The sequence below is a fragment of the Pseudopipra pipra genome, chromosome 5 (assembly GCF_036250125.1).
Source record: "Pseudopipra pipra isolate bDixPip1 chromosome 5, bDixPip1.hap1, whole genome shotgun sequence".
Taxonomy (NCBI): domain Eukaryota; kingdom Metazoa; phylum Chordata; class Aves; order Passeriformes; family Pipridae; genus Pseudopipra; species Pseudopipra pipra.
Window position 1 is genome coordinate 11,912,693 of NC_087553.1, and position 15,484 is coordinate 11,928,176.

The 15,484-nt window shown below is 41.4% G+C and overlaps 1 protein-coding gene across 10 annotated transcripts in view; it reads left to right on the forward strand.

Moving 5' to 3' along the window:
- SOX5 (SRY-box transcription factor 5) overlaps positions 1 to 15,484 on the forward strand; it is a 300,825-nt gene that overhangs the window by 126,242 nt on the left and 159,099 nt on the right. For 9 of the 10 annotated variants that reach the window (XM_064654451.1, XM_064654442.1, XM_064654452.1 and 6 more), the window contains one exon: positions 4,865 to 4,951. The exons of the other annotated variant lie outside the window; for it this stretch is intronic. In XM_064654451.1, coding sequence (XP_064510521.1) covers positions 4,865 to 4,951 — 87 coding nt within the window. The remainder of the gene's footprint in view (positions 1 to 4,864; positions 4,952 to 15,484) is intronic. 10 annotated transcript variants of the gene reach the window in all.

Genomic DNA, 15,484 nt, shown 5'->3' on the forward strand with positions numbered 1-15,484 from the left:
CAACTTCTGGAAGTAGACTAAATTCAATAGAAGTCTAGCAGACGGTGATAAAAATGGCGCCTCCCTCTTACTATGGCTTTGTAGCCTCGTCCGCTTCCTGGAAACAAAACCGCTGCTTTCCCGGTGTGAAAACTTCAGGTCTTTTAGCAAATAAGTCGATGAAGCTATACTTAAACATCAAATACAGAAATAGAAGGGCGGTGGCATGCTTGTTAGCATACAAAAAGTTAGACTAAATTTAATGTTAATTTACTTAGGTGTTTTGCTCTCCAGTAGCGTTAGAGCCATTCAGAGCATGTGTGCCCAACGAGTACAGATCAGTGCGCACGTGTACCCATGTGCAGCTCAGAGCAGTGAACGTGGGACTCCTGTACCACCGAGGAAGTGGTTTAATTCCATGTGACGAAGGCCTGTGTGAGAATTACTGACTGCTGGCATCCATCTCCAAGTCTCATTGTTGTAGATGAGGGAGTCAGTCTCGGTGGTGCTTGGCACGGAGGGAGAGCGGCGGGGCCGGGGGCACCGAGGAGCCAGTGTGCTGCTGGCACGGGCAGAGGGCCACTCACCAGTGGGTATTGCCATACGCAGTGATGTGGAGAAGCATATGCAAGCAACAGAGGCAAGGGTGAAAGAAAAAAAACAAAACGTGCCATAAGTATCTCTAGAAAGAGCTAATGAGTGATAAATGTGTTGAATAGAGACAGCAGAAATCATTTTTTGTGGGTTAATTTCTATCTCTGTTGATTCAGTCAGGCTCCTCTTCGCCAACATTTACTTAATGAATCCTGTTCTTCTTTCCATCTCAGTCCTTATCTTTGGTGCCCTATCCATAATCGTCCTCTACAACATTTAACACTTTTCATAGTTGTGTCTGGAACAAAAATGTTTCCCAAACAGTATTACTGTTCACAAACAACCAATGAACAACTATTGTAGACCTATTCGTATTGTGTTGTGGATAGACTTGGAATTGTTTTATTGTGTGCTGTAGGACCAACACTGCAGATAGGTGATAGGGGAATTCTTAGCTCAGGTGGGGCTCAGAAGGCGGCAAGGGGCTAATTCTGAGTTCTCTCAAAAGTGGAATTAGGAGGCACTATGAATAATCATGCTACTCAAAACATCATGTGAAGCTTTTTGGAAATACAGATTATTGTAATACATAGCTGTCCTGATGCATATCCAAAATCTGTCGGAACATAGCTCAGTTTTTGGATGTAGAAACATTGTTTTGTGGAATCCAAGAGGAGAGTAGCTGTTGGAGTAGGGATCAGGAGCAGCAGTTCCTGTGTGCTGGTCCCCTTTTCCCAGTTTCAAGCTGCACATTATATGTGCAAGCATTAAAAGTTTTACTGACTTTCTAATGAATCCAGAGAACGTGTGCTTTGCAAACAAGATACAGCGTTTATTTCTTTTCATAATTTGAGAGCATCATCTTCCCAACCAAGTCTAAAAAAAGCTGAACAAAGGATGACTTTGTTTCTGTATAATTCATGAAACCTCTACAGTCGTAACCTTTTAAACAGTTATTTTTATTTAAGATGTGTAAATTTCAAATCTTTTTTTAATGGGGTACATAAATGACATAATAAATGTTTCTTTCCAAGATATGGTGCATAATGTATTTCACAAGCAGTTACTGAAATGTGATAGGTTGAGTATATGAATAGCATATTTTATGTAAGTACAATATGTTAACATGGTATATAATAGAATTAAACAAGCTGTAATTTAATTTAGCTCTTTAGCTCCATGGAGCTATAGGGGTGGGGAAGCTATTGTCTTTCAGAATTAAAGTTCTTTTTAAGTATTAGCAGAAGGACGATTATTTGCTGATTCTGTATCAAAATTCTGTTGAAGTGCCTAATGTAAAAATTGCAGTTCAAGTCAAGAGAGGTTTGAAACTAAGTTAGGACATCAGTTTAGTATGATTGCTTGGGGGTTTTTAAAGGGAAAAAAAATCTATATAATATTATTTTGAATAGTTAACATACAGTATTTCAACAGGGGAAACGCTGATTAGATCACCACAATCTATTTTATGCCATCAGGATTGCTGAGGGGGCTTATAATTGTGTTAAATTTTCATATTACTCATATTCACACATTAATGAACAGATGCATTGTTACTATTGGGATTTTGCCATTTGGCCTTTCACATCTCTAATCATGATTTCCTACTGAGATCTTTACCATTCTCGCAGAAATCCAGTCATTGATACATGGCCGTCCACCGCATTCATTATTCCCCCGCTTGTTTGTCCGCGGCTCTCCCGGAATCACCGGCGGAGTCGGGTTGCGGGGGATACTCGTTTGTAACACGAGCCCTCCGGCGGGGGGAGGAGGACACTCCGGCACTCGGGGTTTCACCGACAAGGCACAAACTCACTCCCCCCGGGGAAGTCACACCGGGCCCGTCCCGGCGCCGCTCCCGGAGCGGCTGCAGCGGTGACTCGGGGCCGCGGGGAGGGGCGGGGCGGGGGGCGGCGGGCAGGGAAACCGGGAGGCAAGGCAGGGAAACCGGGAGGTAGGGAGGGAGGCAGCGGGGCCCTGGCAGCCCCGGCGAGCGGCTACTGTAGCTTTAAGGCGGCAAGTTAGACAGAAGACTTGTGTTTCTTTACGAGCGCACCGCGGCGAATATTTTGTCTAGCTGCAGGGGAAAAGCTTTGTCGTGGACTTTGCTGACAATGGACTTAAAAGTAAGGCGGGCTGCTTTTAGTGCCTGGAGGCTCTGGAGCCCATTGTCAGCTCACAATGGATCCCTATTGCCGCATTCCTGCTTTGCAAAGGTTTGTTGGCTTTTAATGACTGACAGCCCTCCGCCGCAAATACCGCATTTGCTCCGGCCTGTTTACACGCTGCTCCAGAGTTTTTAGAAAAGCACAGGGGAATAAAAAAAATAAAATATTAAAGGGAGGGGGAAAAAAAGTGGCGGCGTTTATCTGACCTATTCACACTGGGGAAATGGTTTCCTTCGCGGATGCTTCGAGGGGGCGGACAAACTTCAGCAGTAGCTGCGCAAGTGCCCGGAGCCCGGCGGCAGCAGCCCCGGCACGGACCCTGCTCTGCACGGCAGCGTCTCCCGCCCGCCTCCTTAGGATTTCATGGTGCTTTTAGGGATTCTGTCAGAAAAATCGCACTCGGGCGAGCCCGGGGATCAGCGCAGGGAGCGGCCCTGCCCGCGGGCGCACGGGAGGAGATCGGGGTGCCGCAGCGCGAATAAAAATGTCACGGAACAAAATACCCTCCTGTGCTGTTCGGTGGGATCCGTAGCTTGTCGCTACGCTCCCGGCGGGATGCAGGCGTGGGGCTGTGCCCGGTGCGCGTCTTGACTGTCCGTCCGTCCGTCTGTCTGTCGGCGCACAACCCGTGTGCGAGGCAGCGGCGGGGGTGATGCGAGATGCAGGAGGGGCATCCCTGTGCCCGTGTCGCTGTGGTTCCTCAGGCACTGACACTGCACTGCGGGTGGCTGGTTTGAGGGGAGCCCGGGCTCGCTCAGCCCCTCGGGAGCGGCGGGGGCTGTGCGGGGCTTGGCGGGGAGAGCGCGGCCGGCGGAGCCGCCCCGAGGAACCGCAGCGCCTCCGAGCTTCAAGTTGGGGTTTCAAGAAAGGAGGCGGAATTAGCCCAAACGAGATAATGAAGGTTGCTCGTAATGGTTTTTACTGTGGGGAAAATTAACCAGTTGCTAATAATTGTATGGTCTCTAGGCCAGACGGTCCCTTTGATAAGTTAACATGTACTCCCTTTATGCTCCTGGTAGGGGGTAAACAAATGCCTGAACAAATACAAATACACATAAACACAAATGTGGAGAATAGCAGTATATGTCTTAGATCCAGATAATAAGTGTGGGTATTGTTATTTAGATGGCACATACTGGGACACTTATCTTTTAGTACACTCCATTTTCTAACTGAATGCAATGCTAATCGTGGGATTGAAAGCTATTGTAATTGTGTACCCATCTAAATGCTGACAAGAATATACAATTACATTGTTTGGAATTGAGTTTAATGTTCTCTGAATTTTATTAGCATTTATATTTACTTATGCATTAAAATTCTACACAAAAAGAGGTCAGAACACAAGAGTTATAGACATAAATATCAGACCCATCCACACCCTCGCTGCATTTTTCCTGAAAATACTGAACAAATATATTTTATTTTATTTTATTTTTAAAGGAAGTGATAGAATCTGAAATGAGCAAATAATGGGTTTCCATTCTAAGCAATGCCTTTTCTCCCTCTGGATTTTGCAGTCTTTTAAGGCTTTTTTCATACCCAACTTTTTATTATTATTTATAATGTGCGTGTTACCGGAAAAATCTTTCCACAGTATGCTTACCACCACACGATGTTTAAACACACATTATAAAGTGGATGTAATTGTAAAGGCTCAGAGGGATATAATTACATGTAGCAGATTTAGGACCTAATTCTTTGCTTCTCTCTCTCTTTCTCTGTCTCTGTCTCTTTACTCCGCATTTTATCAACATAATTATTTTTTGACTGCAGACTAACACCCAGAAATTGACAGGCATCCATTATAGGCAGCAACTTGTTCACCAAATTGAAAAACAATGAACTGCAGGTTTATATGTGCCCCATTGTCATACAGAATTACCGGAGCTTTGTTCCACTAGAGGAAAAAGCTAATGGTTTTGAAACAGCAGGTGACAAAACACATTCTTTTTTTTTTTTTTTCTCTTCCCTCCCCTCTTATCAGTTTGTTGATGAAGTCATTATGAACTGGGGCCCAGAATAGGGTTGGCCTTATTTTTAGCAGATAGACTTTTAATGAGTTCTATTGTGGAGACAGTCATGTTGATTTGCTTACATTTTTTTTCCCCCCCTTCACTCAGAAACTCCCAGTATTGAAAAGCTACTATCAAAGGACTGGAAAGACAAGCTTCTTGCCATGGGATCAGGGAACTTTGGAGAAATAAAAGGTAATGCTGTTTCTGTGCTAAAGGAAATTGAGAATGAATATACAAATACCACTGGCTTTATGGAACTTTGTCTGCTCCTCTTCCCCTCCCCTTCAAACATGGTAATTTGGGGTTTAAATGAAATGTATGTACTCCCATCTGTGATAATACAAATCAGTGAAATGGTATATTGCCCCGAGTGAACAAACTTACGTAAAGCTTTTGTTGCATATATCATTCTGTGTTATAAACGAAGACATCCTTTTGCTGGATTGGAAAAAAAAAAGTCAAGTCATATATCAAACGTGTGGTGTCAGAGTATAGCAGAGCTCAGCTTCTGAAATCTGAGGGTGATCAGAATTCCTTGTTAATTTTTAGACAGATTTTGATGATGTAGATTTTCTCTTTATTTTTTTGCATGTAGGAAAAAAATAAAAAGAGCAAAGTTTGTGTAATGATACCTCTAGGTACTGAAATTAGCCAGTGCAGATTTTAAAAGACAGCGTACAACATCTGTGCACTAAAGCATGTTCTTTTAAAGCCGTACTCCAGAAGGAAAATGACAAAATTTGACCACTCTCCAGCAGCAGTAGCTTCTGCTTTGCCAAGATATTTCCCCATTTTATATATGTGAGGTCATTTTAGGGAACCTGTAGTTGTTTGTTTTCATGTAATTTAATATTTTCATAATTCCTCTGCAGTGCTTATGTTGAGGAAGTGACTCAAAACACACGTGTCAAAAATTTTAAGTTTTTAGAGCAGCCATTGTCACTCTGAAAAGAAACAGTGACTCTGATTTTTCTCCCATTTGTATCGGTGTACATCTGGAGTAGCAAAATCCAAGCCAATGTTGTTTTGGAAATGTGAAAGTAGAATGAGATTAAAATTAAACCCTTCTTTTGTGTTTATAAACTGGATTTCATTTCTCTCCATTATTTTTGGTATGTTTGCATACTAATGTTGTCCCCGATACAGAGGTCCGCACTCAGGCAGGCTCCCAAGCCTCATGCCTGACAGATTTAGGGACCTCTTCTGCAAGAGGTGGGCAATATTTAGTTCAAGCATACAGCATGACGTGCTCCCAGAGGTTAATGTATTGGTGCATGTGCAAAGATAGTGTTATTTTAATTATATGTGCCTTCCAGCTTGTCACCGATAAGCCACCGGCTCAGTTTGCGCTAGTCCGCTGACTTACACAAGTAGGAAAATATGCCACTTGCTTCCCCTGGCTTCTCCCTGAGAGGCTGTAATTCAAAAATATATATTCATTACATATGTAGAATAACTTTATAACAGAATATAGTGCTCCAGCCCCTAGTAGGCTGAGATATTATTATAACAGAGGGCCAAACGCTGGATCTCTATTCCCACTCCATTTGCGTAAAGCAACAGGTCATAAAGAGGAAGGGTGGCCACTGGGCTTACCTGCGAGTTCTGCTTTTTAAAAGCACATTGTTTTAAAATAACATCATCGTTTTTGTGAACTGATGAACCTTTAAGGTGTTTCAGGCCCAAAGTACCAAGATGTCTTTCATACCCACTTTTGGTTGTGTGTTTCAGCAGTTCTTGCAAGTTGTCTGGAGCCAATCTTTAACTCTTGGTGCGCTGGAGCCTTTAGAAGGACTCCCAGTGATTCTCCAATGCCTTTAGACTCGGTAAAGCTGCTCTTAAAAAGTTTTGTGCACTGAGAAGGCGGTCTGTTCCCAATGCCTATGATCTTGTTCTGTTGGAGGGCAATCTTTTTTCTCCATTCCTCTCTCTCCTTTCCACAAGCTAAACTTGAAAGCGGCAGCAGCCAGCTATATGCTACCACGAGAGAAATTCAACAGTCCTTTCAGTCTTGCCCGAGGGGGAGGATGGGGAGCAACAGCACAGCCTCAAAGAAGAGTTTTCTTTGCTTTAGTTTTTGTTTTTTAGCTTCATATTTTGAGCACAAGTCGAGTTATTGTTCTGTAGCTCTGTTCAAAAGCCTCACATCTGAGGCTTTTTAGTGCAACTGTGGTTCTATGGTTGGGAGCATGGTTATTAGGTGTTTGGATCGGGTTTGGCAGTAAGCTGTGAAAACAGGCACTGGTTTATTTTTCCTACTGACTGCCGTGACAGTTGCAATTATTGTCCATTGTTCCTAGGTGGCTAGAAAGGAGGGAGGATACAATAGAGCATTGCCCTCTGGGGGTAAATGAATTTGACTTACAGGTTCTTGGGGGGTCAGGCAGGCTGATTATTTAGTGCCCAGGAATGCGGTTTTCATGGCACCGCCAGCCATGAGCGGCCAACAAACAATGGCTCAGCTGTATTGCAGCTGTATTTAGTGAGGCAGCATGAAAGGTGTGCAAGTTGAGCTGCTTTATACTCACGTACGCGTGTACAAACACACATATATTATGCTAGAAAATGTTTTTTGCCCTTCTGTAGGAACGTAGAGTTATTAAGTTTTCCAGTTGTGATTTTTTAATTAACTGCTCTCTGTATTTGGCCTGCCAGCTGCATTTTTTCCCTTCTCATGTCTCTATTAGTGATGTTTGGAAACCCCACAAAAGTAGTGTCTTATTATTAATACACCCTGGAATGTGGACAGCGCTAGAAGCTGTACTGCCCAACTGTCTTATGCACTGAATAGTTTTTTCCATTTAACTGTTCAAAATTTCATTGTGTTTTTCATTAGATCTGGGGGAGTTTTAGTACGTCATGTGCTAAAGTCTGAGCACTAGGCTACATATTGTTAATGCCCCAGTCTGTGTTATTACCATTGAGTTTTATTCTCTGGGAGAGATTAAAAGAAAGGGAGATGAAGAGGGAGGCTTTATTTTCTATTAGTGTGATTTCTTTTAAGTTGGAAGGCAGTAATATTTTATTAAAGATGGGGGAGTTGGTGAATGGCTGGAAGTCACCAGACTCCCACGTTTTGTATTCAGTTGTTCCTCTTAGTTGCTTTGTTACCTTCGGCAGCTACTTTAAGCCCCCCCTTTCGTTATCTGCGTGCCTGTGCAACGGGAGAACCATCACTGAGTATCTGCAGAGATCCAGCTGCAAACTTCAAGATCACAGTTAGAAGGATCTATATATGTCCAGTTACTAATGGAAAAGGCAATGTGTTCTTTTAATCCAGGGCTTGACTGAAAGGCACTGCAAGGGAATAGTGTTAAAATGGGGCAAAATCTAGAACCTTTCGTATCCATAGAAATTGTAGCTCAAATGCCTCTGTTTGTTCAGAGAGATAGTCTGGGGCTAAATAAATAATACAAGTTTGGCATTAAAAATTTCTTAAGAAATTCTACCTTGAAATCCCTGGGATTTTTACTCTGCTCAAAACAAGTCGCTCTGTAGTAAAACCCACAAAACATGCCGTTAAATCAAAGTATTTTAAAGTAAAGCTGTAAAACTGTATATTGAATTGGGTAAAGCCTGTTCAAACTTACTTATATCCATCATATTCAAAAAACAGGGCTCAAAAGGCCTCTGGATTATTCATGGATAATGCAGTTTATTGGATTCAGTGGAGCAGAGAGATCTTCAGGTCTCAAACCGATCATCTACAGGAAGGAAAATTATACCCCCTTTCTGCTGTCAGTGTAGCTGCCTGATAGCTGTTCCTTGCAGGGTGAAAGTGGCTGCTGTCCTCCAAAGCAGTGTTAACCAGCTGCAGCAGATGCAGCACGTGGGGTAGGCTGTCAGTAGGGAAAGGTATAAAAAACTTATTTCCACACTCTTATCAGTGCCCATCCCTATATATGTAAAATTAACAGGAAGCTTCTCTTTCACTGGTGTTGGGTCTCCTCTGAGCAGCTCTCAAGAAACAGTGCTGACCCCTCAGGTGCATCACGAGGTTCACAGCCTTGCTAACGCTGGTGTGAGTGAGACAGCTTTAGCCACGATGAGAACTCTTAGTTTTTAAAACTTCCCCTGTGTGCACAAAGCCTTCCTGCTAATCTTGTCCATCTCTGGTTTATTGAGAGTTGTCAAGAAACAAGAATGCATATTTTGTATGTTCTCCACTTAGCTAATTTTGAATAGGTATGCAGAACAAAGGGCTAAATAGACTTTTGTTTCCAATCTTTCTGAGTTGGTTTTCTGTTGAAGGGAAGGCATTGTTAACAGCGATTGCGCCTGAATCTCTCAAGAAAGACCGGGCAAGCCTGAACCTGATTTTTTTGTTGTTGTTTGAAAACCCTTTTCTATTGTGCAGGGTAGTTCGTAAACAACTCAGGTGAAGTGTTTTCTACACTTAACTGTGAAAGGGATGGTCATTAGGTTAAACTCAGCTCTTCATTGTATCCACTTAAATCTAGGTGACTCCAAACGCTGTGGTGGAGTAACCACAGATTTATGAGTGTCATTGAAAGCAAGATTAGCCTACCAATCCTAATCTTTAATTCAGGATAACACAGACATTTGTTTTGTGCGAGAAAATGTGTTCCAAGTTACGTGAGGTGTCAGGTGTTATATGGTGCTGTGTTTGATGTGTGATAGAGCTGTGTTTGCTGAAGACTCTCATTTTGCTCATGTGTTCAGAAGATGGGGCATGAGAGAGTACGCAGTGAACGGTTTTAGGACTGCCAATAATGGATAAAGAGAAATAATCCATTCAGCGATACTATAGCTCATCAGAGCCCATGAATTAAAGACATATGTTATGTAGATTCAATGTATGGATTAAACCGGATAATCTGGTAGGTGACACACAGAATCTTGAGATAAGTGGGCTATGCAGATTCGGTATATGGATTGTGACGGATAATTCCATTTAAGTAATGCTGGACAAGTTGAAGACAAGTAAGCTTCGGGTAGTGCTCAGGTTATGTGCAGTAATCCAGTGAGTGACACTTTGGATCACATAATCTGTAAACTGGAGACAAGGAAGCTGGGGATTCTGCATTTAGATGTGGACAGGAGGAAGGAGGGGGAAGGGGAAAAAGATTATTCGTGGGGAATACACTGGGTTTAAACCTTTGACTAATGCGGCACAGATCCCCAGGAGATGTGTGAAAGCTGCACGCTTTCGTAGAGCTGTGTGAGTTTTGCATTTGCACACTGATGGTTCAGAAATGTTTGTAAACTTGTGTCAGATGTGGACATTTTACATGATTTTTTGTGGATAGTATTGTTTGTGGAATGGGGAGAGAAGGACAGTGAGAGAGTCATAAATGAGGGAGGTAAGATGTGTCGGGTTGTCGGCTTTTAACTGATCAATTCAGTATTTATTGCAACTACTTAGTATCTTTTTCTCTGTATTTATTTTTGTGAGGGGTTTAATAGTAGCAAATTTCTTACAGTGAGCTTTAGTCCTTTGTTAATATTTCAGAAGTGCTGGGGTGTGGGGGAAACCTGCCCAGTGGCACACAGGGAATCCTAAGTTTTGAGAGGAAATTTGGCAGCTGCCGAAATAGCGGAGGTTGATCACAGTGCAATATGATACTCTCAGGCTGCAGAGAAGTAGCCAGTGCCAACTGAGCCACACCAACGCAGAACTTCTTTCAGGCCAAATGAAAGCCCAGGATGGAGATTGTGACTGGATGGAGCTGCTCCTATTTGACCCTAGAACGGGGGGTTATTTGTGGGTAGTATGTATGGAAGGAGAGTTGGAGGAAGCTTTTTTAAAGCATCTAAAATGCAAAAAAAAAAAGTGAATTTGTGGCAAAGAAGCAAGTTCAGGCTGCTCTGGATTTATATTTTTGTACGTAAAGGTACTTAATTTGACCAGAAAAAGTCAGGTTCTAATTAAGTCAAATACAACTTTTATTTTTAAGGAGTGATTATTGATAGAGAAAATAGAATAAAATTGAACTAATTAAAGTAGCAAAAGCCAATTACTATTTTGTTTGAACATATGGGGGCCAAACCACTATATTTAAAAATCATTCAGAGGGTTGTGCTTCTTTGTACTAAAATTACCTGAAAGATGTGCTGATAGAGCTGAATGTTGCTGAGCTACATCTACCAGTTTGTCAAAACAAAGCAAATACACACACACACTTTTTACTCTTTTTCCTACTGCTGCATAAAATTCCAGCAGCAAATGCTATTTCTCCAGCCTAGTTCTAGCTTGTTGTCTAGACAGTAAAACAATGAATAACCTCTGAGAAATAGCCTCGATACAAATGTTGTCTATTCCTTTTGTAACCTTGACAATAAGTTACTAACCTGGTTGAATACCAAGCTTTATTTGCAGTCTACTGTACCAAAACTTTTTTCTGACAGCAAATAAAGAATACTCAGTGACAGCTTCTTTCCAGCATTGCGAAATAGCAGTGTGCTGGTTTGTTATAGAGCAGACGGCTAAGCTTTTTGTCCCCACAGAGTATGAGTTCTTGAGGCTGGTAATGGCAAAAGATGGTAATTGTTCATAATTTGTTTTTATTCATTCTGCAGTCTTCCACTCAAACATAAAAGATTAAGACTGTCCGTCTGCTGATATAAATAACTTCCTCCTATCTTGCTGTTCTCAAAAGGATTTTTTTCTTGTCAAACAGAGAAGATTCATTACATAAATCTGTAGGTACAGACAAATCAATTTGAATTGTGCACTTTTTCTTTCCTTGTTTCTTTTTCTGGTGGCTGTGGCTTGCCAAGTAAAGAGCAGTCAAAAAGTTTTCTTTTATTATACTCACTTCCCATATCAATCAGATGAAGTAATTTAATTTAGCAAGGTGGGTAGTTGCAAGCGATGGCAGTCATTGTGTAGCAAAAGTTGGCTTAAATACTTAATGAAAAATGCCAGATTTCAGATGTTTATGTCCTGACAGCTCCAGGATTTACTGGCCTGAAAAGCTGTGTGCCAGTCCATAATAAAACACTCTCTGAAGTATTGATTAGGGAAGCATCAAGGGAGTTCGCACATGTGCACAGGCACAGACTCACATCCACCCACCAATACATACCAGCAAGTACACAATTTAAAGTATATACTCATTGCTTGGTCATAAACATTTGACATTTCTGTTCAAAGGCAGAGGAAAGAAGAGTTTAAATTCTGAACTTACCTCAGCCACTTGAGATCTCTTTATCAGACTATGTTTCCTGAAGGCAGGTAACATCAGCTCCCCATTGCCTCACATACGCGACTCCAAGTGACGTGAGCCCCGTCCGTGTAGCGAGGGCAGGATGCTCCTCTTTGAATTTATGTTATAAATAGATTTTCTTTTTTTTTTTTTTTTAGGGAGAGCATGATAAAGATTAGTTTGCTTTAAAGTAGAAGAAGGCTAGGTGACCTGTTTATTTTACTTTCCTGGTTTCCTTACTGAGCAGAGTAATGTCGGGTTAGGATTTCTGATGTGGCAAGGTTAAAAGTGGGGTAGGGAGTAGAGAAAAAAAATAGTTGACCATGGAATGAGGATACTCTGAAGAAAAGATACTGGAAGAAAACCCTCAACAAAAGATATCTATTTTATGGAGTGTTGATAATTTTATTTATTCCTTGGATTTCATACAGTTAGTGCTAGTAGGAGTTGAATTCTTCTGAGGACAGCTTAGTTAATAGGTTGTTCAGTTTGAAAAACCTCCTTAATTTTAGTATCAGAGCTGTAGCATTCCCTAGCTTAAAAAACATACTGAAAAAAACACACCACTGCAGGAAATACTTGGAAGTGACTCAGTTTTTAGCTCATATATGGGTTATTGCTAAGTCCTTGTCACACTGTTGTTACATCAGAGTAAAGTTAAAGAAACTGTGCTGTGGCATGGTTCTGTTGCTTGGCAAGTTGGATGACATCAGTAATTGGTTCATTCATAAGGGTCCCTTTGGCTGGAACCCTACCTGGTATCCAACTGGGTCAAGCACAGACTTAATTATCTGTTTAACATGTATCCCTGTTAAAGTCAGTGGGGAAATTCTTGGTCTTACTGAAATAGTTCTGCTGGTGACTTCAGCGAGGCCAGCAATAAAACCTCTTACACCACATAAAGTTAAGAATGACTTCAGGCAAGTTACTAAAAACTTCATGCCTCAGTTTGCTCTTGAAAAAAGTAATGCATACCATTACCTGTCTACCTGCATGCAGTTTTTAAGAAGATCAATTAGATAATCCTTTGAAATTAAAAAATGCTCTGTGTTGCGTGCTCTAATTATTATTATACATCTAAACATTATTCAAATATAGAATACTTCAAAATATTCTTATTTCCATTTAATGTTGTTTTTTTTTTTTACCCTACAAAGCTTTGTAGATACAGGAGGATTTTTTTTTTTCTTTTCTAACCACAGTTAATGATATGAACATAATACAATATTATTGTGTCTCCCAGGCTTTGTACTTGCGCATTGTTTTCTTTGATTTTTCTTTGAAAGACAGATGCTGACAGTTCAAAAGCGATTTACGTAATTACTGTGATAGTAAACTGGCTCGGTGGATAAATTTCGCTGCCTGCATGGGTGTGCACACGAGCACCCCTGATTGATGCCATTCCTAGCATTTAATGGGGACGTGTCAGAGGGATTGAGGAGAGCCTTGCCACGGCTCTGCCCTCGCGGGATGCGCCGGGTGCTGCGCGGCTGCGAGCGGATCCGTAGGCTGGCTGCGAGCAAACGTTCTCCCCGCTTGAGCATTTGCAGCAAAAAGCCTAAAATGTCTGTTAAAGAAAATATTGGCTTTCCTAATTTCTCATTTACATTCTCATTCTGTCTAATAAATTATAATAAAGTATTTACTGTTTTGATTGCAAAAGCGGTTTCTCTGCCTTTTTTTTTTTTTGCTTTGGTTCTGTTTTGGGTGGATATGCCAAGGTTTCTCCTGTTCGTTTTCTCACTTTAAGTGTGTCATTTGGTCATATTGGTGTCTTCATTCTAATGTTTATTAAAATGTTACTGTCACTGCCAGTCTGAGACTGTGAATCAGAACTAAGAATGTGTAATAGTTTATTTCACATTTGAGTAAATTTCTTTTACTACTTAAACACTATTATGGGTAGTGTTGATCTGAGATGAAGTTTAGGTTTGGCGATACAGAATGCCACTAATTTGAGTCTTCTTTTTTTGCCATCTGCTGTGGGTGTTGCATCCACAAACATGTTTTTTTTCTCTTTCCGAATATCTCTTCGTGGTGGTAGAGAATAATCTGATGCATCTGGAGAGCATCTTTTCTGGGGCCTTTCACTGTATCAACCTGCAGTGTATACTTTGATGCTCTCTTGCCTGAGTTGTTTTGATCAGTTGTAAAAAAATCCACGTTTTACCATTGTGGTGATAGAGTACAGAGAGAACAGTATGAGCACCTACAGCAATCTCCTGAAAGGCAGGTGGCCTGGTGGTTAAAAGCTTTGTCAAACATAAAATGTGCAATATCTATTTGTTGTGGATCAGACGGTAATTAAGAGTAATTTTTGAGGCAGTCATTGATGTAAGCCACTCTACTTTTACTCCTCGCTCAATACCTGTGTGAAGTGGTCTAGCTTGCTGTCAAGTTGTACACTGCAATAATGGACACTTGTTTTTTTTTTCTTCCTCCCAGCCACACTGGATGGCTGGAGTGAGAGCACTGCAACTGTGTGGATAGTGCACGTAGAGTACAGGCCAGCTCCAGAACCATTCCCAACTCTGTCCTGCTTGGAGCAGCTCCAAGTGAGTTTAGTAACAAAGTCACTGAAGGTAGCTGCAGGGGCTGGGGGTTTGCACCACCTTCCGAGTTCTAGCAGTGTTAGCAGCCGTGGGGACAGTTCATTAATTCCTGAGTAGCATAATTTAAGAAACTGTTGGTTTTGTTACTTAAAATACTGACATGTTTTGCCCTGTAAGCTACAGAATTCTTAAAATGGAAATCCCATAGCTGCCAAGACACTTCACACCATGATACAGGTTTAGATCTCATGCAGGTTAACGGAGAGAAAATAGTGAGGATAGGACAGAAGTCCACCATCCTTGCTTGCCCACAATCTACAGCACCTAGAAAAGGATACAAAAGTGGCAACTTTCACTCTCAACTCTGCAGTGCATTTTATTGCACCAGGAATAATTCCTATCACTGACTGTACTTAAGTGGTAACTCCACCTATGCCCTCACCTCACCCATTTAATAAATCACAGTGAACATCCTTTGGCCTTCCTATGATACACAAACACTGCCACTCATAAATGCTTAGTGGTAGTGGCACCTGTGAAATGACAGTTTTGTTGGCCATTTTCGTGAAAGTAATTATAGAAAAAATGTGCTAGGTAATAGGAGTAACATAAAAATTACCAAACTGAGACTAAACACGAACACTTCATTATTACAGTCTCATTCAAGTACTTTTTCTTCTTTTTCATTTTCACACTTTTAGAGATCATCAGTTATCTGCAAGAAACTTCCAAACTCTCTGTGATTCATCATCAGTGGGGCTTATATAGATACATGGGTAAGGCACAGGGAAATCTACCCCAAAACTCAGCATCTCCCAGTAGACCTACACATCTGATCTCTCTTACCTCTGGTTTTGTGCAGGTCACTTGAGAGCATGGCTATCCAAGTACTTATTTTGCAAGGAATTATTACCTTAAAGAGTTGAAATTATCACTAAGTACTATTCCAGTTACTGGAAGGATGGCTTAGTCACATGAAAATAAAGTACCTACTAAGCCATGTT